The sequence below is a fragment of the Branchiostoma floridae genome, chromosome 17 (assembly GCF_000003815.2).
Source record: "Branchiostoma floridae strain S238N-H82 chromosome 17, Bfl_VNyyK, whole genome shotgun sequence".
In the NCBI taxonomy this organism is placed as follows: domain Eukaryota; kingdom Metazoa; phylum Chordata; class Leptocardii; order Amphioxiformes; family Branchiostomatidae; genus Branchiostoma; species Branchiostoma floridae.
Genome location: NC_049995.1, coordinates 1,777,281 through 1,800,210, shown reverse-complemented (window position 1 = coordinate 1,800,210; position 22,930 = coordinate 1,777,281). Strand labels below are relative to the sequence as shown.

At 39.9% G+C, this 22,930-nt stretch overlaps 1 protein-coding gene and 1 long non-coding RNA gene across 4 annotated transcripts; one reads left to right on the top strand and one right to left on the bottom strand.

Annotated features, from left to right (window-relative positions):
- Positions 1-2,314: 2,314 nt before the first annotated feature.
- On the bottom strand, positions 2,315-8,504 carry LOC118404756. Of its 3 annotated transcripts, none has more exons than XR_004829800.1 (4): positions 8,338-8,504; positions 6,381-6,487; positions 4,946-5,062; positions 2,315-3,993 (listed from the first exon to the last, which is right to left on the bottom strand). It is a non-coding gene; the product is annotated as an uncharacterized LOC118404756 (long non-coding RNA). The 3 variants fall into 3 exon arrangements; XR_004829799.1 differs by having other exon boundaries at positions 2,315-3,825; XR_004829801.1 differs by lacking the exon at positions 2,315-3,993 and adding an exon at positions 4,198-4,311.
- Positions 8,505-16,199: 7,695 nt separating this feature from the next.
- Positions 16,200-22,630, top strand: LOC118404878 (late histone H2B.L4-like). Its single transcript, XM_035804259.1, has 4 exons — positions 16,200-16,358; positions 16,826-16,947; positions 17,697-17,734; positions 22,368-22,630. The coding sequence occupies exons 1-4, from the start codon at positions 16,200-16,202 to the stop codon at positions 22,628-22,630; spliced, it is 582 nt and encodes a 193-aa protein (XP_035660152.1).
- Positions 22,631-22,930: the final 300 nt, after the last annotated feature.

The window sequence follows — 22,930 nt, the reverse complement described above, 5'->3', positions numbered from 1 at the left end:
TTTTTAATCCTTTTTTTATAGACGCCTTGAATTTTTTTTTTTTTTCATTTTTAGGCCAAAAAAACATATTTTGGGGCACTGGTATTACAACCTAATTAACTGAAATTTGGTACAGAGGTGCATTGGACATATACCCACATGATGCCATCAACACAATAATCATCATTAAGTCTTCACAAATGAGTTACTCGGGGCCATTTTTCAAAACAAATGTATATTTTTGACTCCTATACCCTTATATTAAACGAAATTTTACATGAGGGTGTGGCAACAGTAGCAATCTGCTTTGCGGAGTATTTGACTACCAATGGCGTTTTAAAATCCTACAAGGCTAACTGCCTCTGTGCGATTGACTGCAAAAATTGGTAGAAATGACTACAGACTATACTACTATACTTCACTCTTGTTACTTTATTCGACGTCTAGGTAAGCCTCAAAACGTGTGAATGCCTGATCATATAATCTGTTCATTTTCCAATAGCTCCAACATCCTGTAATTCTATGTGACCACAGGTTTTGCCTAGTCTATGATAGTGTAGCCTGTTTCGTCCAATTTTTAGTTTGGACCAGTCCATTTTTGCCATGGGGGTGACTTGGAATAGTCCATATTTACATGGGAAATACATTTGGAGGTTCAGATATCCACAATGATCTCTCCTGAAGTCAAATATTGTGCCAAGGATGCCAAAGTACAATTTCTAAGGCATTAAGCGTGTTTGGTAGTAGAGCGTTAACGTTATACTAGTTCAGTACATTGTCAACTTAAAAACTCCAGGGTGCATGTACAGGGGGGTTAGCAATTAAAGATTTACAAAATTTTCATATTCAGATGGACCGTCTCCATATTTTTAGGGGCGTATTTCATCAAAAACTGCATTTTTGCAAAATAATATTGATCTGCCTTGTCACCGGGGCCGCTAGACGAACATTATCAAGCGTCGTCATGCAAGAAGTTGGATGGGACAGCCTAGCAACTAGAAGACATTTCCAGTCCATGGTTCTCATGTATAAACTGGTGAATGGCTTAGTCCCTCCTCACCTGCAACCGCTGATACCCACCACAAGAGGCGAGCACAGAACCACACAGACACGCCTACGGCTTCGCAACACTACCCATCTCCACATACCACGCTGCAGGACCCAGACTTACCAGTCAAGCTTCATTCCGCACGCTTCCCGCCTCTGGAACGATCTGCCCCAGGCAATAAAGCAAGCTGGTAGTCTCAGTGTGTTTAAACAAGGAGGTTAAAGAATTCTTTAAACGAAGACTGGCAAACTGGACTGACTGATTGATACCCAGATTTATAGATGTATTCAAGGAGGTTATTAAAAGAAGGTGATTCTTTAACCTCCTTGATGTATTGTACTTTTAAATTGTAGCAATGATTGTATTTTAATGATTGTACCAATTGATATGTATGTATGTATTCATGTGTGGGCCACGACACCAGCATATCGCTGCCTGTGTCCCACGTGTATTGTCTTGTTTGAAATTTCAAAAAATCAAATCAAATCAAATCATCTACTTGGACAGATCCCGAAGCCACGCCCACTCTAGTCACGTGACTAAACACCGTTCCCTTATTGGCCAAGTAGCTAATTTTGATTGACAGTCGGGATCGTCCATTGGTTAAAAGTAGGCAGAAAAGGACAAATCACAGCACAGAAGCAGATTCAAGATGGCGGTCGTCTGTTACTTTTTGAAAGTGTATGTCCCTGTGTTTTTGGGTGAGTATTTCTGGAATTTCTAAGATATCTAACACTGAAATTTACCTGGAAGAATACGTAACAGAAGGAATTGATGTATTAAGTATTTTAGGAGATATCGTGCGCATGTATCCGAAAAAAAAGACGCGAAGGGACTTTTATGTGGAGTGTAATTCGTGCTGTCACTTGTCCTCTTGGCGCCATGCCGCCATGAATGTCAATGAATATAAAACCATTTGAAACACAGTCCACACTGCCTAACAAACGTTATCAGTAAAGGTTGCCCTTGGTACTAGCCTGGATACCATACCATGGTACGAGCTCGATCCTTGGTACGAGTTCTACTGTGTGTGTGGCGTTATTCTGAATCTGATGGGATGATTAAAATTATGCTCTTCTTTGGATTTTTTCCCCAAAATTAGACGTCGTACGTGCAACTCTCAGAACTTGACCGTTAATCGCCAGCATAATATGATAGGGAAATATGATGACGAAGTATACATACTTATCCATCTAACTATCTGTTTGACAATATTAGCAAACTATTTTTTTTGGCGACGCCTCAGGGGCGGAGGCATTTTCTACAGTATTACGATCGCTTTGAAGGAATTTAGAAAATTGCACGAATGCATTCCCTTGGGAATTGATTTTTGGTTAAACCTTAGGGAGTGTCTACAGTCTTATGTGAGACCTATTCTAACCGTTTATTTTTTCTTTGCAAAGGCATTCTTTGTGTCAGGGTTAATTATTTAAGGGAACGGTCTTTTCACATAGTCGGGAATGACAGCACTCCTTGCATATCATAGGCAGTACAAACTGTTACAGATTATTACGATGTTTTGCACGCTATATGAATGTTATAATGAAGACCAATATGTTCCAGCTCTTTGCCGTTATTTCTTATACAGCTATTGCTTTTTACGAATTGGAATGACATGCTTTCAAGTTGTTGTCGTTTGGAGTTATAAAAAGTCGTCTGATTTTGAGTGGTAGAAAAATAAGATGTTTTAAAGAAGATAATAAAGACTAATACATAGCACAGCTTTTGCCAATGTTATTTGAGCTTTTCTTTTCGTAATGTGGGATGATATGCTTTTACGAGGTCAAAAAACATAATGAAGACCAATATGTCAGATTTTTGTCGATATCTTTTTTTACAAAGTATGAAATGATGTGCTTTCACGTGGTTGTTGTTTGGAGTTATACAAAAGTTGATTTTGAGCAGTAGTTAAATCAAGTATTTTAAACAAGACAATAAAGACCAATATGGCACAGGTTTTGGCCGATATTTTTTTTAGCTTTTGCTTTTAAATCTTTCGCTTTTCACAATATGGAATGATGTCCTTTCACGTGGTTGCCTGGATTTGAAAGATACGTAGGTCACATGTTTCAAGCAAGACATAAAACCAATTGATAATTCCATGTTGTTTAGATTCCGCTTTGAAGACTAGGACTAGCACAGCTAGAATAAAGGAAGGACGCAGAGACAAGGTTTTCCGTACACTTGGCACGGGAGACTGTTAAAGTAGTTTGACGTTACTACATAATGCTGACCCCGCTAACTTCGGTCACAGGTTGGATACAGAATAATTGTACGTCATATTCCTATGGGGGTTTTCTCCATTAGTACATCCATCTCCGGTTCGATTCGTTCCGTCGTCGCTGAGGTTAACCTTATGTACGGTTCTAATTCTTTGATGTAAATGTAAAATCAACTACTACAATATATACACTATACATAGCCATGGTATAAATCAACTCAAAACTAGTCCGTGAATTCTCTAACTAGTTTTAGGTTTTCTATGGTTGTAGCAGAGCAATCGATTGGCTACTGGTCTGGCACTCCCCTCTCGTTGCATTCCTTCTGTCGACGGCGCTGTTCTGGGTGATGTGTGACTCCCCTCCTTCCCGACTTTATAAGGCGCGCGGACGTCTATTCCGGTTCCTCCAGCGACGCAGCTCGTCTCACTGACTTGCAATGGAAGGACTCGACTGACTTTCCTTGCTGTGGTAAGAGTCTTTGTGCACGTTGTGGCGGAACTGCGTCGTCCTGATGGACACGATTACGGGTGTCAGGAACACCTCGTCGTTGTCGCTCTTATCCTGTATGGTTATTGTCTGGTGGGATCGAGAGAGAACAAGAGATCACATCGCCCGTTTCAAATACTATACGGATACACTGACACCAACAATAGCGGCTTATTCCAAAGTCACCTCATAAATTTGTCACCGTCGATGTGCGGCTGTTTGGATGCTCGTCAAGGCTAAGATGTGTTGTAGGCGCTGCTGTAGAGACAACAAAAATAAAGAAAAAAGTGTCGCAGTATGTGGCGTGGCGGGGTTGTGGAGTCATGGTGGACATTTTTTACGGGTGCCAGGGACATTTTGTCTTCGTCCCTCTTAGGAGAAACACACACACACGCACACATACACAGACACACCTACACATACACACACACACACACTCATCTCAACATGATCACCCTATGTCTGCGCTTTCATAAATCAGGCACACTCACTACCACACCGACCGGTTAAGTCCTCCCATCCGCAATGCAGTCGCTGGAGCCATGGAGACCACGGCGGTTTGATCTGACTTCTACCCTAAACATGGACAAAAACACTGAACACTGTCAACTACCTCTAACAATGAGATACAAAGTTAAAGAAATATTTCCAAAGAAACTTTGTCATCCATCTAATCAAGTACTTAACCCTACAAATATTCTAGTTAATTTCAAATCATTAATTACGTTAACTTCTTCGAAAGGTCAAATTGCCAACAGGAGAGGGAAGATGGAGAAGCACCTAGGGAAGTGGGGAAAACTTGCTACAAATGATACACCAGGCTCTGTTTGATTTGTATTTTACTTAATAGTTGGATGGTTTACCTTTTGTTGATGTTTTGTAACGTTACTTATGAATAAAATAAAAAATTATTCCAGTCTGCACAAGCTGCCCAAGTATGGAGTCTCCAGAACCTAGGAGACACTTTCTCTGACTTTGGGTAAAAAATCATCCATAAACAAATAAACAAACAAACAAATCAAAAATCAATATGATCTAACAATATGATATTAGAACGGACGTACAGAAGCAACATACAAGTAGACGCTGACAAATGTGACAGAAGATTTATCCTTCTCAAACGAAGGAAACCCCTTGGCAACCGACTTCCCATAATCTATATATATATATATACTAATATACAAAAATTTACTATTCCAAAATAACCCACCTAAATGTGCTATCGTTGTTGACCAGCTGTTGGTGTCCTACGTGAACCAAGTCGCCATTTGGATAGTCATCTCAGCTAAATCATGTTCAACTTGTAGAATGTTCATCTCAGGAGCTGCTGTAGAGCAAACACGAACAAAGAACAAAGATAAATATTGTAATAATAATTGTCTTTCTTGTCAATCCGTAACAACACAAAAGCAGATTAGATCATTTACACTATCTATCGATATTCCTCTCTCTCTCAGTTACATATGTCATGTGTTGAATCTAACCCTTCTCCTTAGTTAAGGAAATTAGCTCTTGAGAGTATGATTGGCATAAATCATTATTCAAGCTATCTACGTACCAAAAATCATGACGATCCCTAAACTGAATCTTTGGCAATGCTCTTTCAAATTCTCAAAACATAATCCGCCCCATATTTACACAAACGACTAACGTCTGCTTGGAGATTAGATATGCCTGTATGTCGGAACACTTATATGGGTATTTCGGGACATAGGGATTGAAGTAATAATCATGTTTTCGAACACACGACCTAAAACTGTGCCGAATTCGATGACATTCCATCCATCTCTTTAATTAGCTATGATGCTAAATCACAAATACGGAACTCAATATGTTTGACGAATGTGTGTTTGATGTCGACACACGGTATCTTCTCAGACATTCCTAGCTTAATTAGTACCAGACAAGCCGGATGGTCCTGGTCAGTCCCGGCCCGCTGTCAGTGGGAATTCCCGACAACCCACAATCGTAAACAGAGCAAGAAATAACATTGTAGTATTTGTACATAGTTGTTACTCCAATGGAGAAAAATATAATTCTATCATCATCTGTTCATCAATGAAATTATATTTATTACCAGTTAGGCGTGTTGCTTGTGCGAATGTTGATTAAAGCATACAGACTCTTCCAAAAACACATCTCATAAATGTCTTGCTGAAGGTAAAAGAAAAACGAATAAAACCCAAGTGTTTAAAGTGGATGTTTCTAACTGAAGCCTCCTTGTTGTCATGCTGTATGATCCTTTTGAATAGATAGGGATATTTCCATCACACAGGTTCCGTCCGCGAATACGTAAACAACACAATCAATCACAGATATCAGAAGCGGCCGGACTCCCACATTCTTGGGTATTTCACGTATATGGAACACTTGGGTATATCATCATCATAGTACAGGACGGCTATAATCAAATATTAGAGGCTTGGGTCAAATGCTGAAGGTTTGGACAACGCATTGATGCCGACCCGACTGCTTTATTCAACCGACAGAATCGATCAACTATCTTCACACGAAGTTGTCGACATCTGCATAAGCCAGTAACCATAACAGTTAAATTCATCATGCACAAAGTGACAATCACAAGGGCAAAAAAAGCAATGTGAAGTAAGTCATATAATTAACAAAGAAAATTAGACTGTACTTACGAAGCCATGACTTCTTGGCGCCGCGTTTCGTCCCCAACTGAGAAGTTCGTGGTTGTCCGACGCGAGATACTTTTCATATATATCCCTCCGCTGCCGAACTGGGTCGGCTGTATACCAACCAAGAAATCACAGAAAAGAATCATAAATCCTGAATCAAATATATCACAATCTAGAAATCATGTTGATAGTTTAAATACGACACCCAGAAGCTTCGCGTGTTTTGTACTACTTTTGACGGCGCTTGTGTACCTCTTTATCTGACGATGCTATTAGGTCCGGGCCAGTTGTACACAAACGGGATGTTGTTTTGCAAACATAATACGCTGTGGCTATTGACACACTCAGTGTGCCAATAGCCAAACAGGCTATTGACACACCGAGATGCCAGTCAGCCAATCAGAGCTTGTAACATGCCTTTCCGGCAATATTTTACACAAGCAATAGTTGATTAGACATTGTTCGGAAGATTAGACATTGGAATCTTTGAATCTTGGAATGAACGGACGTATTCAAGTTATGCCCTACATTTGCATACCTAATAATACAGCTCTCATCGTGCATGTTTGACGTAGCGTAGTGGATAGAGCGTTGACCCGGGAATTCATGATACCAGCTCCGACCCGGTTCGAGTCCGCGCCGGTGATTTTTAATTTTTTTTTTTTCAATTTTTCTTGTCCCTTTTTAAACATCCATTTGATATAAGAATATTTTATATATAAACAACTTTTAAAGTTTCTGTTAACAATATAAACCAAAAATAACACTGACCACAAAACATGTCATAATTTTCGGCCGTGTGGTTCCGGCGCTATCGGCAGCGACTCGGAAGAATATTTCTTTCACATTAAAAATAATGGAGGTAAAACAACAACTATAACTTCGCTTCCTTAGTGATATAAGTTTTGAGGCCGAAAATTCTCCAATATGGCAGGAATTCGTCGGTAAACACAGCTGAAAACGTGTTCCTAACCGATCCAACATGGCTGCCATGATCACATGCGGTGACAGTAAAACTAGCACCCTATATGATAGCAGATTCCGATGTTTAAAATTGTGCCGTAAACACGTGAAAAAGATCGTATTTTGGGTTGATAATGGACACAGGATGCCATTTGTATTTTTCAGAGTGTTGATTGTCAAATATAATCGTAAGATTTCTTCATTTTAGTGGTTTCTATCACTGGGTGTGTCAATAGCCTAAACAGGCTATCGCCACACTGAGTGTGCCAATAGCCTAAACAGGCTCACAAGATACCAATTTATCTTTAAATTCAATTTTAAGTCTCTGCAAATTTCATCTTACACCCTGAGTGTGGCCTGGATGACATACCGTAATCCCCTACGGATACACCTATTGTTCGAATGATGTACCACGTATATTTCTCTTCGTCAAATCAAATTCTGAACATAAAACAACACAGAAACAGATCAAAAGTCAAAAGTATGGATGTTAGGTATTACTAATAAGATTCCCTTCATGATGCGAGACTGCCCCCCTCCCCAAGAAATTTTTGCCAAGCCCCAAGAAAAAATAAATAATTTAGAATACACAGATGATGTAAGCATTCTTGGTCTATGGTCATCCCAAAAGTTGAAATGGGACAAGTAATGGGTTTTGTTCTACACCCAACCATACTGAATGACGGAGTCGGGATGGATCACAAGTTGTTGTTGTCTTGTTTTCGCGCAAATCACCAGGAGATATAATTAACACATGAACCATCGCCGAGAGTCTTAGCTTCTGGCAAAACAATAGACTTTAAAGGGCAACAAGAACAAAAACACTTGTACACGTCTTGGGTACAATTGCAGCCGAGAATGTGTCACAAAATTGCGGATTATATAATAGTAACAGTAATGATTATGGTACTACAAATCGCTTCCGAGTTTTGCCTTTATTCTATACAAAAACATGAGCATTGTTTAGACCAACTTTCCGGTACCGATTTGCACTAACCTTGGATGGTTCCTCGTCTTCCCGATACCTTGAGGCGAAGCTACTGGCCCGGCTTCGTACACCAAGTTGTACCAACATCATCCTCGTGAAAAGCTCTTCTCCAAATAGCGCCATTGTGTGTATGACTGGGAGAACTGAGTGCCCCGGAACAGCTCCCCATTTGTCCCCGGGACGCTTATCTTGTTAATAGCAAAACGAACTGTGACCTGGTATCCAGTCTCTCTGGGTAATCATTCGTTCGTACACGGTAGGACTTTCACGCGGTAGGTGTTTCACACATATACAGTTTTACATAGGACAGCATGGGCTACCGTGCCACCAACGACCCCCATATACCGGACCTCAGGATATATGTATTATAGGGGCTTTAGGATTAGCCTCTGGATATGGTGGAAATTCCAGGTGTTATGACACCATGTACACCTCGGGGCGGGTCGTTAACCCTTCATTACAATGCGTCGCCTATAGGTGTCTTTTTTAGACACCATTACTTGTTAGTGTTGTATCTTGTTTGAGCGAGGCTATTGACACACCCAGTGTGTCAATAGCCTAACAGGCTATTGACACACTGAGTGTGTCGATAGCCTGTTTAGGCTATTGGCACACTGAGTGTGTCGATAGCCTGTTAGGCTATCGACACACCCAGTGATAGAAACCACTAAAATGAGGAAATCTTACGATTATATTTGACAATCAACACTCTGAAAAATACAAATGGCATCCTGTGTCCATTATCAACCCAAAATACGATCTTTTTCACGTGTTTACGGCACAATTTTAAACATCGGAATCTGCTATCATATAGGGTGCTAGTTTTACTGTCACCGCATGTGATCATGGCAGCCATGTTGGATCGGTTAGGAACACGTTTTCAGCTGTGTTTACCGACGAATTCCTGCCATATTGGAGAATTTTCGGCCTCAAAACTTATATCACTAAGGAAGCGAAGTTATAGTTGTTGTTTTACCTCCATTATTTTTAATGTGAAAGAAATATTCTTCCGAGTCGCTGCCGATAGCGCCGGAACCACACGGCCGAAAATTATGACATGTTTCGTGGTCAGTGTTATTTTTGGTTTATATTGTTAACAGAAACTTTAAAAGTTGTTTATATATAAAATATTCTTATATCAAATGGATGTTTAAAAAGGGACAAGAAAAATAAAAAATAAAAAATTGAAAAAACTCCGGCGCGGACTCGAACCGGGTTGGAACTGGTATCATGAATTCCCAGGTCAACGCTCTACCCACTACGCTACGTCATACATGCACGATGAAGGCTGTATTATTAGGTATCCAGATGTAGGGCATAACTTGAATACGTCCGTTCATTCCAAGATTCAAAGATTCCAATGTCTAATCTTCCGAACAATGTCTAATCAACTATTGCTTGTGTAAAATATTGCCGGAAAGGCATGTTACAAGCTCTGATTGGCTGACTGGCATCTCGGTGTGTCAATAGCCTGTTTGGCTATTGGCACACTGAGTGTGTCAATAGCCACAGCGATCTTGTTTTGAAACCTCCCTTCCCCAATACATTGTAGTTAAAAAGAGTTAGGATACCTAAATAAGGTTCAAAGGTTCAAACAAACCTCATACCCCCTGAAATAAATAATAATTTAGAGCTTTTTTACATCTTATGCAAATTTCCTTCACATTTACACAGTTCATGCTTGACATTTGCATTTAACTAATTTACTCATGACACAAGTATGTCGTTACCATAGTCCAATTCTTTGGAATTATCACTCAAGGCATTTTTGCATCAATTGAATTTCACATGTAACGTTATAACAGATGGTGCTGCACAGCTGTAACTTTTTTTTTGTAAATTCATGAGTTCAACATTGTATTACACCTGTTGTCTGAAAACTGTTGCGTTTGTGTATTGTTAGCAAGCCATTGGAAATTTGCCAATCTCAAGTTTATACAAAGTGCCTCAAGCTAGATTGAATGCAGTTTTGCCGTTTGCATTTAGGCCTTCTTGACCTGTGCAGAGGAAACAGAGATGCCAGGCAGTGCACTGCTGTAGGTACATTCGAGCCACGGCCAGCGGTAATGTTACTATGTTTGACTAAGTGATTACTTCGTTATTTCAGGTCAGTTTAATTGCCAGGTTAAGTCCTCAACACCCAGTGCACATTTTTGGTGTTTTTATATAGCTATATGTCTCATGTGTAAAACAATTAAATTTGCTTGGTGAGTGTTGAGTAAGTTGATGTAAGATGCACCACTACGTACGCTTTGCTTTGAACGTAACCATTTTTGATGCTCAAATTTCCTTGGTGACACAAAAATCGGTTACTGTACACAAATCAGACAGCTCTGTGCATTAACTTAGGTTCTTAACGATTTCATTTAGCACTGTTGATAAAGACAAACATGGCTCATTTCTACAATATGAGACCATTTAAAATCCATCCAATAGTTATTGTAGATCTTTAACTGCTTCAGTTCGTCGGTGTATGGTCTGATGTAAATTAGGGCCTTGTCATCATGATTATTTGTTAATGTTGCACCTGCCTTTCATTAGTTTCATGTTTTGAAGTCTCATAATTGGAAAACATTGAAATTATAAAGTTTCCTCAATAATTCATACTACAGTAGGAACAATAGATTCAACACTACTTTGGTTTGACACTTTTCATAATCTATCTTGTCAATAAAAATCTAGGCCTGGTATGCAAATTCTTTATAGTGCTTTACAAAACCTGTAGAAGTGTATAACAAAAACCTTGAAATTTGAGCTCTCAAAGATGCCATGTTGGAGCGACAAGTTAATCAATATTCTCATTTCTTCTGGTATGTTTTCTTGCTGTTAATGAAGCCGTGGGCTGGAAATTAATAAAGTAAACATTATGAGCTGTAAATCATGCAAATCAGGGCCTCATTTACATAATCTAGTTGCTAGGGGTGAACTGGTACAAAACCGTTTTCTCTTTTTCGACTGGTCCAGAAAAATTGGACCTGAAAAAATTTGGTGGACCGGATGTTGGACCTATAAATCTAGCAGATTATATATGATCAGGCATTCACACATTTGAGGGCTTACTGGTTGAAGAAAATAAACGACCAAACTAGAGTCTACAGTCATCTCTACAAAGTTTTACTGTCAATCGTACAGAGGCAGTTAGACTTGTAGGATTTCAAACTGCCAGAGTGAGTTGAAATAAATTTTTTTTAGAGGAATGGACCATTGTTTTGAGTATCACCCCTTCACTTACTTATCGCATACTGACTCAGGTCCAGGTTCAGGTCTGGACCTGAACCGGACCTTAACCTGAATTTTCTGTACCGGTACCCACCCCTACTAGTTGTACACATGTACACATGTAAATGCTGCAATATCCTTCTTTGCTAACATGAGTATTTCATACATTAAACAACTTGTCTGGAGTTGACGACAGCACCAGTAAATCAAGGTCCTTTTAATGGATTAACATTTGGCAAACACCTTAGCCACATCGACAGCAAGCACTATAATTTGTTCATGGAGGATTGTGTCCTACAGACTGTTGTTGTGTATATAACCAGGAGCACAACTGTTTTCTGTTTGTAGCAGCAGATGCTCATATATTCTCGTATGTTCCAGAAGTGCGACTTAGGTTTTGGGTCATTACAACTTGAGAAGGATCAGAGGACTGATCAAAAGCTTGTTGGTAAGCGCTTTATTTTGTGTACGGATATAAAGTCTTAACACGATGAGCCATTATATAGGCTTTACCCACTGAACACGGTGAGCCTATATATTGGCCCAGCTTGAATTTCGGCGGGAAATTCAAACTATGAAGTGTACAATAGAACCATGTACCAGAATATACCAATCAGAAGGCTTGTAACTAAAGAGGAATGACCAACCAGGAGATGTGTAACACTTGTACTCTGTTTCTTAGACTTTGGAGGCAGGTTTTTGACTGCAGTTTTGTCAAGGTTTTTTAGTGAATTGAAAAAATATAATCCAATTTGGTGGATGCAGGTATTGTTGGAGGCTTACAGGAGTAATGACAGGGAAATCTTTGGATGGCAGGAAGGCGAATATGTAGCTGATTTTATTGAAATAAAATTGGATGGTGTTTTTGCTTATTCTTCTGCATGAATCATTGCATGCTTTCTTTGTTTATGTTCTGACATGATGTCCAGAGGTCAGATCTGATAGGTCAGGACTAAGGGAACTTTCCTTTATACATTGATACCTATTTCTTTATTTATGACTTAATTTCACTCCCTGATAGAAGGAGAACTTGCCAGAAAATAATTGGCTATCATTTTCCAGCATTTTCTTAGCACTGGAATAGGCAAGGTATAGGGGGTGGGGAGGGGGGCTCATTTGTTTGGTGGTAAAAGTTTGCATATAAGCACGGAACATATGTAAAATTATGCTTTCAGATTTAGTTTTCAGTTATTATAACTGACAGCATAAATTCATTGTATACATATTGTTGAGTATTTCTGTAGAGTTTCATGATAATTGACAAGAATTTTTGCCCCTGGCCATCTATGCCCCTTATTTGAAACTCTTTTGTCAGGACTTTTGCAAATGTGTCTGGGTACCTTTTATGACAGTTGCTGTCCTCAGATAGATGGCAAAATATTCATTTTACTTTTATTGTAGAATTCAACTTGTGAGCTTTCCAAAAATATATAGTTTTCTTAGTCTACTCTTTACATTAGAGCTGCAAAAATAATAAACACAAAGTACCCGTTGACTACTGTAGAGTCTGGAATTATAGCTAGTGTTCTGGAATACATAAAAAAATTTATGCAGTGTTAAGAGGGTTAAAAATTGTATCATTATATTCTTGTTTGTATTTCTTGCCTGTAAAATGTTTGGAGGACAAAAACTGCAAGTTCTTATTTATTGTGTTGCTTGTATTTTTATCTAATGATTGATATGTTGTTTGTTGCAGACATCCAGGTGCGACTGCGGATGGAAAGAAAAAAGCCAGTCCAAGCTAAGTCATTTTAAGCTTCTCAAGGTGCTGGAACAAGGCATCCCTTTACAAGGTCAGTAACCCACAAGCAAATCATGGTAGGCAGATTTTAGACATGCCTTCCTTAATTTTGTCAGTTACCTCAAATATGCCATGCTTAACTAACGTTACACATGTAATTTTTTTCAGCAGTAAAAGTCCATAACTTAGCTTTGATTAAGTGATCTACTTTAGCATATTTCTTCATCACTTGCAGATTTGTTGCTTTTAAATCTGAAGACATCTGAATGTGAACCCTCCGATAAATCTAAAGGTTTGGAAGCACCAATGCTCATGATCAGTACTTGTACTAGTACAGTCAAACCTGTATTAGCGGCCACCTTTGCATAGCGGCCACCTGCCCATAGTGGCCACTTTTTGTCGGTCCCTTGGATTCGTAATGATTAAGAAATAGGCTTAGCGACCACCTGTCCAACGCGGCCACGGCCACACGATTTCCGGTCCCGCGGGTACAAAAACACTGCCGATTACGGCCACGCGGACCGCTGATCTATGTTTCGGCACGCATTCGGCCATATACAGCGGCCGTTTTGTCACCCTACGCCGGATTTTATACCCCTTTGATTTATTTTCAAAACAAAACTTCGTAAACTGGCGCTACCCATACCCGCTGACAAACGAGGTCATATAAGGTCAATAGACGACACCAATATTACGGAGGTAAATTGTGTTAAAGTTACGTTCTAATACACTATCGCTGAGGTTAATTTACATCACAAAAACTTTCTAAATAAATTGTTACAAAGGCAAAATGATATGAACTTCAGACTATGGTGGATTTTATTCTTACATTTATTAAGAGATAAGTCTACAATGACGAGACTTTTCTTGTCAGTACTACATTAGCATAATGGGCAAATCTGACGTGTGAACGCGAGCGGGAACATACGGACGGCGAAGTATCAAAGGATACAAGACGAAATATCAAAGAGATATGACGATACCGGTCTCTTCAGACAATATCAACTGTAGAACATTTAAAACTTTTTATAGCTTTTGTTTTCTTAAGTGTAAAAATCATTGCAGTACATGTACAGTACTGTATTATGTGAATAAAGATCAGTGGGTACTAAAACCATGTGTAACTTATTTCATGTGGTCAATTAATTAGCATATTCTCTATAGTGGCCACCTCTCTATAGTGGCCAATTTTGACCAGTCCCTTGAGTGGCCGCTATAGACAGGTTTGACTGTAGTTGGACCTGACTTTGCTATACAGACCATTCCATTTCTTAGTCTATTTGATGTCCAAGGAAAGGAAAATTCCATTGATTTTACAGGTAGAAACTTCTGTACTGTGATTGAATCTGGGGAAATCAAGACTCAAATGGAGAGGGGAAGCATAGTCACCTTTCTAGACATTAACCCTCAAGCACCCGACCTTTTTTTGCGACTAAAATGACCGAGTGGGGTCCAAACGGACCCCAAAATGTTTTGTTCATAAAATCTCAGTACCATTTCTTATCGGCAATCATTGTATATACATTGCTTCGTCAATGTAAGAGGAAGATTTTGAGATGTTAATGTGTTGCTAATTCCAACTCATTATCATAATTTATGCAAAAGTTCAGAAGGACCACGTTTTGCACTAAACCTATTCCGACCGGATAGGGGAATTTTGAGGCCCTCAGCAACATTTATGTCGCATAACTCATGAACGGCTAGAGCTAAAGCTCGAAACTTGGTAATTAATCAAAAAATTTTGTTTGCAAAAGTTTTTGGTCAATTAAGTAAGTTTATCATTTTTGGGGGTTGCCATGGCAACCATATTCTAACAGGCATATTTTTGCCAAAATTTGACAATTTCAATTTAAACAAGGTTTTCTTGGTAAACTACACCTGTTTTCTGACAACAATTAAATTCTATGAAATTCAATGTAATTTCATGACTTAAAATTTTTAATTTATGCTAATTTCATGACGTCATTGGTCAAAATCCAAGATGGCCGCCCTGATTATGTAAATGACATCATAATGTTGTAACATTACATGTTGATGACACAGAAATTTTTGTGAGGATTAAGGGTTACATTGTTATTATCGTCTGAAAGTTTAGTAGTCATACTATAAGTGGTTAAGGAGTTAGCCTCCAAAGTTTGTTTTAAAAACTGCACATTTTTGCTGGGGTCCGTTTGGACCCCAGAGGGACTGAACACAAACTTTCTTTATAATTTCCACATAATTTTACCAATCTTTGCGAAAACTTTGGAGAAGGTATAAGACATATTGACTAACAAAGTCACGGAACGATTTTTTCTTCAGATCAAAAATGTTCAAATGGCACTTCAAAATGTACGCCTGGGGTCCAAACGGACCCCACTCGGGTGTTTGAGGGAGACAAACCAATTATTTTACAATAAGTGTTGTCCATGGAAACTCAACCATTTGACTGTTAAGGCCACACAAATATCATTCGGTGGTTCTTGGAATTAGACAATGCCTAACTGGAAGATCAGCAATATGAAAGAAAGTCTTATCTTGATTTCCTCAAATAGTTTCTTACAATGTAATGTATACTGGTAGTATATAAACTTTGATGTAGTCAGATTAAAGTTCTCCTACAGTACAGAGAATCACAGGCGCCCGTTGGCGCGAGCATTTTTTTTTTTTACTCAATGGTCACCACATAACAAGGCCTGAAGGCCACTTAAAGGTTACGGGTTACATGATTGGACCTGTAACAGCAACTCTTCGCCCTAGGTCAGAAACATCATGAGCATGTGCGCAACATTGACCTCCGGGAGCAGACCGGACAACCTCCTGCCTCTAGCCTGGCAGCCATGAGACGGGTCCGTTGGTATGGCCACGTCCACCGCCTCCCTCCTGAACACCCTACGAGAGCCCTACTAGACTTCGATCCCAAGCAGGCAGGATGGCGGCGACCACGGGGGGCGCCTTGCACCCGCTGGATGGACATTGTGACCAGAGACCTCCGCAGCATCAACATCACACCCCAGCAGGCGCAGCTAGCAGCATTGAGCAGAGGGCGGTGGAGAACTCTAGTGCATGCAGTCGGCTCTACGCACCATGTGCAAGAGGATGAGTGAGTGAGTGAGTGAGTACAGTACAACGATCACTGGTAAAAATTCTTTCGGTAGAAAATACCTTACTTGAGTTCAATATGAGAAACAATTTGGCGTCAAAGCATTATTTGATAAAGGTATGAGATCATCAAACTTAAATAATTGTGAAGGCTGTAAAAAGCATTATGTATGGTCTTCTGAAATGTGAATATCTGTTGCATTTTATTACACGGGTAAGCCTTGTTTTTGAAATGAGCACAGAGTTTTTTGTATATTTAATGCCCCATATTTCAAGTTATAGCTGAAAGTAGTAGTTAAGGTTTTCAACAATACGTTAATTGAAAAGAATTGCTCAATTATGAATATGATGTTTTTGTGATTAAATATGCTAATTATTAGTAGATCTAGACTTTGGCTACAGCAAGTAGCTTTATGAATGACTTCAGTGCATGCGTTGATTTTCGTCTGAACTTAGAAAAAAGCAAGTGACCATAGGTACACAGTGGACGTTCTGGACGCGGAAGCCAGTTTCTGTTACCTTGGGGACGTGTACAAGCTCTCAGGCATCTTCCCCCTAGCATTCGCCAAGAAGCACAGGTGAGTGTGGAGTGGGACAAGCAATGCACAATCCCAGACACCCCTTACATGGGCATCAGGAGGTTCCCCGAGGGCTGAGATCACTCCGAAGTTTCATTATGGTTCAAAGCCTTGGAGAAGTTCCACCAAACACCTTCAAGATGGCAAGGTGGAAAGAGAGTGACACAAACATATACCATGCACTCCCATCCCCCATTGAGGCACTTCCCCCTGGAGTAGACTTGGCAAGGAGGGAGTAGGTAACACTAAACAGAGCCAGATCAATGGTGGCAAATACTAGAGACAACCTAGTGAAATGGGGCAAATCCACAATTGCAAGTGCAGCCTGCCCATGTGGAGAGGTGCTGGTAACCATACATCACTTGTAAAACTGCACACCTGACCCCACCTGCTCAGACAGTGACCTAAGAGAGGCCAATGAGGCAGCCCGCTGCTGCATATGGAGTTGGAGCAACAAAATATGATGATGATGATCAAATATGCAAATGAGTTGCACATTTGCATACCCTACGCATTGTGGTGTACAAATTAAGTAACTTACACATGTCAGATGTATGTAATCCCCACTACTTACCACTATATAATTATAACACTTTCACATTGATAATGCAAATTAGCACAGGAGGGCAGCATTTTGCATAATTAATCATGGTTATGTTTCACCTCGACAAATCATGAATTGCGGATTTTCCTCATTTGTAATGCCTATTAAGTCCTGATTTGAATAATCTGTATGCCATTGTATACAGGGACTGCCTTACACAAGACAAAAGGAGAGCAAAGCATTGTAGGTGCAAAGTTAACAACAGAGCTTACTCTCTCTCCAGGCATACCGGCTGTTTCCCTATGACGGCATTGGTCTCGCCTTACATGGGGGACATTGCTAACAAGGGGCCAGTTTCACAGGGACTGCCTTACACAAGACAAAAGGAGAGCGAAGCATTGTAGGTGCAGAAGTAAGCGACAGAGCTTACTCTCTCTCCAGGCATACCGGCTGTTTCCCTATGACGGCATTGGTCTCGCCTTACATGGGGGACATTGCTAACAAGGGGCCAGTTTCACAGGGACTGCCTTACACAAGACAAAAGGAGAGCGAAGCATTGTAGGTGCAGAAGTAAGCAACAGAGCTTACTCTCTCTCCAGGCATACCGGCTGTTTCCCTATGACGGCATTGGTCTCGCCTTACATGGGGGACATTGCTAACAAGGGGCCAGTTTCACAGGGACTGCCTTACACAAGACAAAAGGAGAGCGAAGCATTGTAGGTGCAGAAGTAAGCGACAGAGCTTGCTCTCTCTCCAGGCATACCGGCTGTTTCCCTATGACGGCATTGGTCTCGCATTACATGGGGGACATTGCTAACAAGGGGCCAGTTTCACAGGGACTGCCTAACACAACAAAGTGTGTTACAAAACGAAGAGGGAAGCATTGTATGTTGTGAAGTACACAATATACCTTGGGCATATTGATGTCCCTTCAATTCGTGAACAATGGGAATGAGACCTCATTTGCGCAAGTGATAGCAATGGGGGTATGGCCTTTTTCTTGAGACAACAGTCTACTTCAGTTTGGGTTGAGAAGATGATCAACTAACTAGTTTATGCAAATGACAAACTTTTTTGCATAATTAAGGAGAACACACATAGTTATCAGTTGTATGTGTAAGAAGGTAGGAACAGAAAGAAGCAATATTCTGATCTACGGGATTCGAACTCACGCTAGATCATAAACTTAGATGCCAAACCACTACACTAGAAGGCTGACAGACATTTGGCATGGTCAGTTTAGCAGTCCTTGAATCTGTTACATTTCACAAGGGTTAAACTCATGTACTGAAGGTATTCGAATGTGGAACTCTAATGTAAACAGGAAACTTTATAGCTTTCCATTTGTCAATCCATGGAATTTCAAAGAAATGGGATTTTTACCTCCATGAAATGTCATGGAGGTTATATTTTACCCCGCGTTTGTGTGTGTGTGTGTGTGTGTGTGTGTAAACAAAATAACTCAAGAATGGCTGGGTGGATTGGTTTCATATTTGGTGTGTTGGTAGTGTGTAATGAAAGCTGGAAATGATTAGATTTTGGGCCCCCTAGCGGCTCCCCTTGGTACTGCAGCGCAACTTCCGGTTTTGCTATCTCGGTGTTCTGAACAAGCTATGGCCACGATTTTTGAGTATTAGATAGCTCTTGTGCTCAGGAAGAAATGACATAAGTTTGGTCCCCCTAGCGTCTAATTTTGGGATAGCAGGGGCATTTTTTGTCAAAAACTTCTGAAGACGATAACTCAAGAAGGGAACAACGAATTTTCATGATTTTTGGTATGTAGGTACCTTAGACAATGTTGTACAAGATAAGATACTAATTATGCAAAATTACATTTGCATAATTAATGAGAATATTCTGTCATAGCAGTTTTTTCAATGTATCTCTTGTTCAAGACATGCTATGGTCTTGACATGTAGGTGGTAGATAGCTTTTAGTGCCATGACCAAGTGGAGCAAGTTTCAGCCCTCTAACATTTAATTTTGGAACTGCAGGGGCGTTTTTGTCAAGACACTCCAAAGCGGATAACTGCAGAAAGGTTTGACAGATTGGCATCATATTAGGCATGCGGGTACCTATGTTCATAATGATATACATGTTATGCAAAGGAGGACTTAATTTGCATAATTAATGAGGAAATTGTATAATTCCATTGTTTTCAATAACTGGACTTCAATAAATGTAACACATGTTAATTATGATAGGTGGAGTATAAGCAGATACCAAATATGGTAATGGGGAGCTTATTTGCATAATTTATGTAAAAATTGCAAAACCGCTTTATAATTGATAATGGGAATTTTATGATTGTGACATGTGTACGTTAGTCAATGATGAACAACACCATGCATAAATTATGTCTATGTGTTAGCCAATTTCATTAAATTTAGGAAAGCTCTAAATTTTCATGGAGGTATGAGGTCGCCGAACTCTAGTTATAAAATGTGACTGCTTAGGCCCACCCTGGCACCCACATCTTCAAACTTTGTCAGCTGTCAATTTCGTCCAAAATTATCATTATCCTTGGAAGCGAAGAAACAAACATGACACTAGTATGTTGTTCAGATACTTGCTGAACATTGTGTAATTTTTGGCATTGAATTACTGTACATATATCTCTTGATTGATACTGTATGTCTTTCAATAATGTTACCCAACTGTTGCACTGTGTACATATCGACTGGACAATTGTTCTGTATCTTGTCTGCATTTTGTCAACTATATCATCATTTTTCACTATACAATTCGTTTGATCATTCTTATCCATAGCCTGTTACATATGTAATTCCTCAATCTACCCATCTAAAAAATATAATGATGCGTTTCCTTGCCCAAATGACTACTAGTATTGACATCCCAAAATGATGTTGTTGTTTTTACATTTCCAAATCCTGCTCTGTGCCTGCAAAATGCTAATTTCTAGTGTTTGACTTGAACTTCCCTTTCTGCATTAAGACATTGTGTGTTTGAGTTGTACACATGTGGCTGTTGATTAATAAGTACAGATAGCAGGACTAAGGGTTGGATCTTCATTGGAGGCCTTACTTCAAGGCGCGAGTATACAACAGAAGAAATTCTAAAGCTGATCATTGTTGAATTTTAACAAGAAATCTCAAACTAAAGAGATATAACGGGGGCCGCCCTAAGACGGTTCCCGTCCTAAGACGGCACGGATTTTTTGCTGATGTTATTATCAATAAGTACACCGTGTTTGTTACCACTGACTATGCTGTAGGTAAATAAACCAAGTCCATGCACACAGCTTTAATTTGCATTCAAAGTATACTTTAACATATTTACTTCATGTTTAAGAAAAAAACAGAATTCTAACAGTAATGTTGACAGTGCTGAATCACTGCGGTCACCGGCCTCTGCGTATTGGCGGCTCGTGTCGCTAACTGTACGAACTCTTTCAAGCAGTCACACAACGCCATGATACACATAAATAAAGCTCCATAAAACACTATGAATATGGGTCTTCAAATGTTTGTTGAGTAGAAAAGCAAGCAAAAGGAAGCGACATAAACATTGCCACCATTGTACTCCCAAGGGAGTGTGGCCGTGCAGGTGGCAGACTAGAGAACGCTCCTAAGATCTATTTGACTGTAACATATGATTCGTGCTGTCTATGAAAATAAGACTTGATAGAGAGATGTAGATGATATTTTCATATAATCAGACAGAGTTTTGTTAATGTTGGCGGTGTCGTTTTATCGTAATGGTTTTTTTTTAGTCGGGCATTCACAATCAGTGCATTCAGCCCATTGCCCGTAAACACATCAGCTGGATTGTTCTAGGTAAAGCCTTCCTCATGTGAGACAAGAAGTACATACAGTCACGATTTTACTGTCAAAAGAAAGCTAAAATATCATACTATTAATTTTTTCTGTGTACTTAAATCTACCACTTACTTCTGAAGAGAGCAAAATGTAAAAAAAGCGTACCGAGTTAGGCACACTGTCCAGCGTAGCACAAAATTGGAAGGTTACATACACGAAATTGTTTCACAGTGTTTGCCGCTTGTAACACGCAGCGCGAAAGGTTCATGAACCACATGAATACATTTCTTATTCAAGTATGTTGTTCAAATCTATGTGTAAAAAATTCAGTCATCAAAATTTGACCACTCTCAAGCAACTAGCGATGGAGCGCCATGAGTTTGAGCGCAAGAAAAAGCGTACCGTGTTGGGGCACCTCCCGTTATATATTTTTACATCGGACTCTGGAACATTGTACGTACGCAAATTTGGAGGGCCTTTGTCTTTCAAGTTTTGTGGGGGAGTTTGCGTAGCCAGCAATTTGTTCAGTTTTTTTTTTTCGTATTTAATTGAATATCTAAATATCTATCAACTGTTGTTGCAGTAGTCATTGTATATACATTGGAAGTACATGTAATTCAATGATTGTAGCCATTAAATTCTATACCATGCCTGAAGCAGTGGGCTGAACAGAGTATTGTATGTGCTTTACTGTGTTTGCATGTTGGGAAGGGAGGTGCGATTTGATGCACCTGAACAGAGTATGGTGTTTCAATATGTTTGCATGTTGGGAAGGTAGGTACTAGGTAGTTTGATGAAGCTGAGCAGAGTATGGTGTTTTACTGTGTTTGCATGTTGGGAAGGGAGGTACGAGGTAGTTTGTTTGCTGAACGCCAATGCCGCTTGTCAGACCAACGTTGGTGATATTGTTTATTGATACAAAACATGATTAAGTGAATAAGTGTCTTGTTTCATACCGCTGTTTAGCTAGAACAAGATAATACTATACTATTGGCAAGACACACGCATACACTGTAAATGTCCTGTTGTAGTCAACAGCCATTCTATAGCATTCAAGTTATCAGTATTCTTGCCACTCTCCTGTTGGACACACAAAGTTCCTATATACAAGGTGCTGAAGCAGGTGCACCCCGACACCGGTGTCTCCAGCAAGACCATGGGTATCATAAACTTCTTCGTCAATGACATTTTTGAGCGCATCGCCTCGGCGGCTTCTCGTCTGGCTCACTACAACAAGCGCTCCACCATCAGCAGCCGCGAGATCCAGACCGCCGTGCGGCTCCTGGTACCGGGCGAGCTGGCCAAGCACGCTGTCAGTGAGGGCACCAAGGCCGTCACCAAGTACACCAGCTCCAAGTAGACCTACGGCACAAGCTATAACCCCGGCCATTTTCATGACAACCCACATCTCCAAAAAAAGAGATATACCAGCCCGACGCTTACCACTCAAACAATGACCCAACACATACACACAAATCACTAACCTGCGATCACAGCTACTTCTATTAAAAACACAAACAAGTCACACCAACGAGCCATTTATCTGTATCTGTAAAAGAACTAAAAGAAGGTATATTATGACGCAATAACTCTAAAACACAATATTGAAATGTACGTCGCTTTTGACGTTCTTTAGAACAATGTCATCAAACGTCGTTGT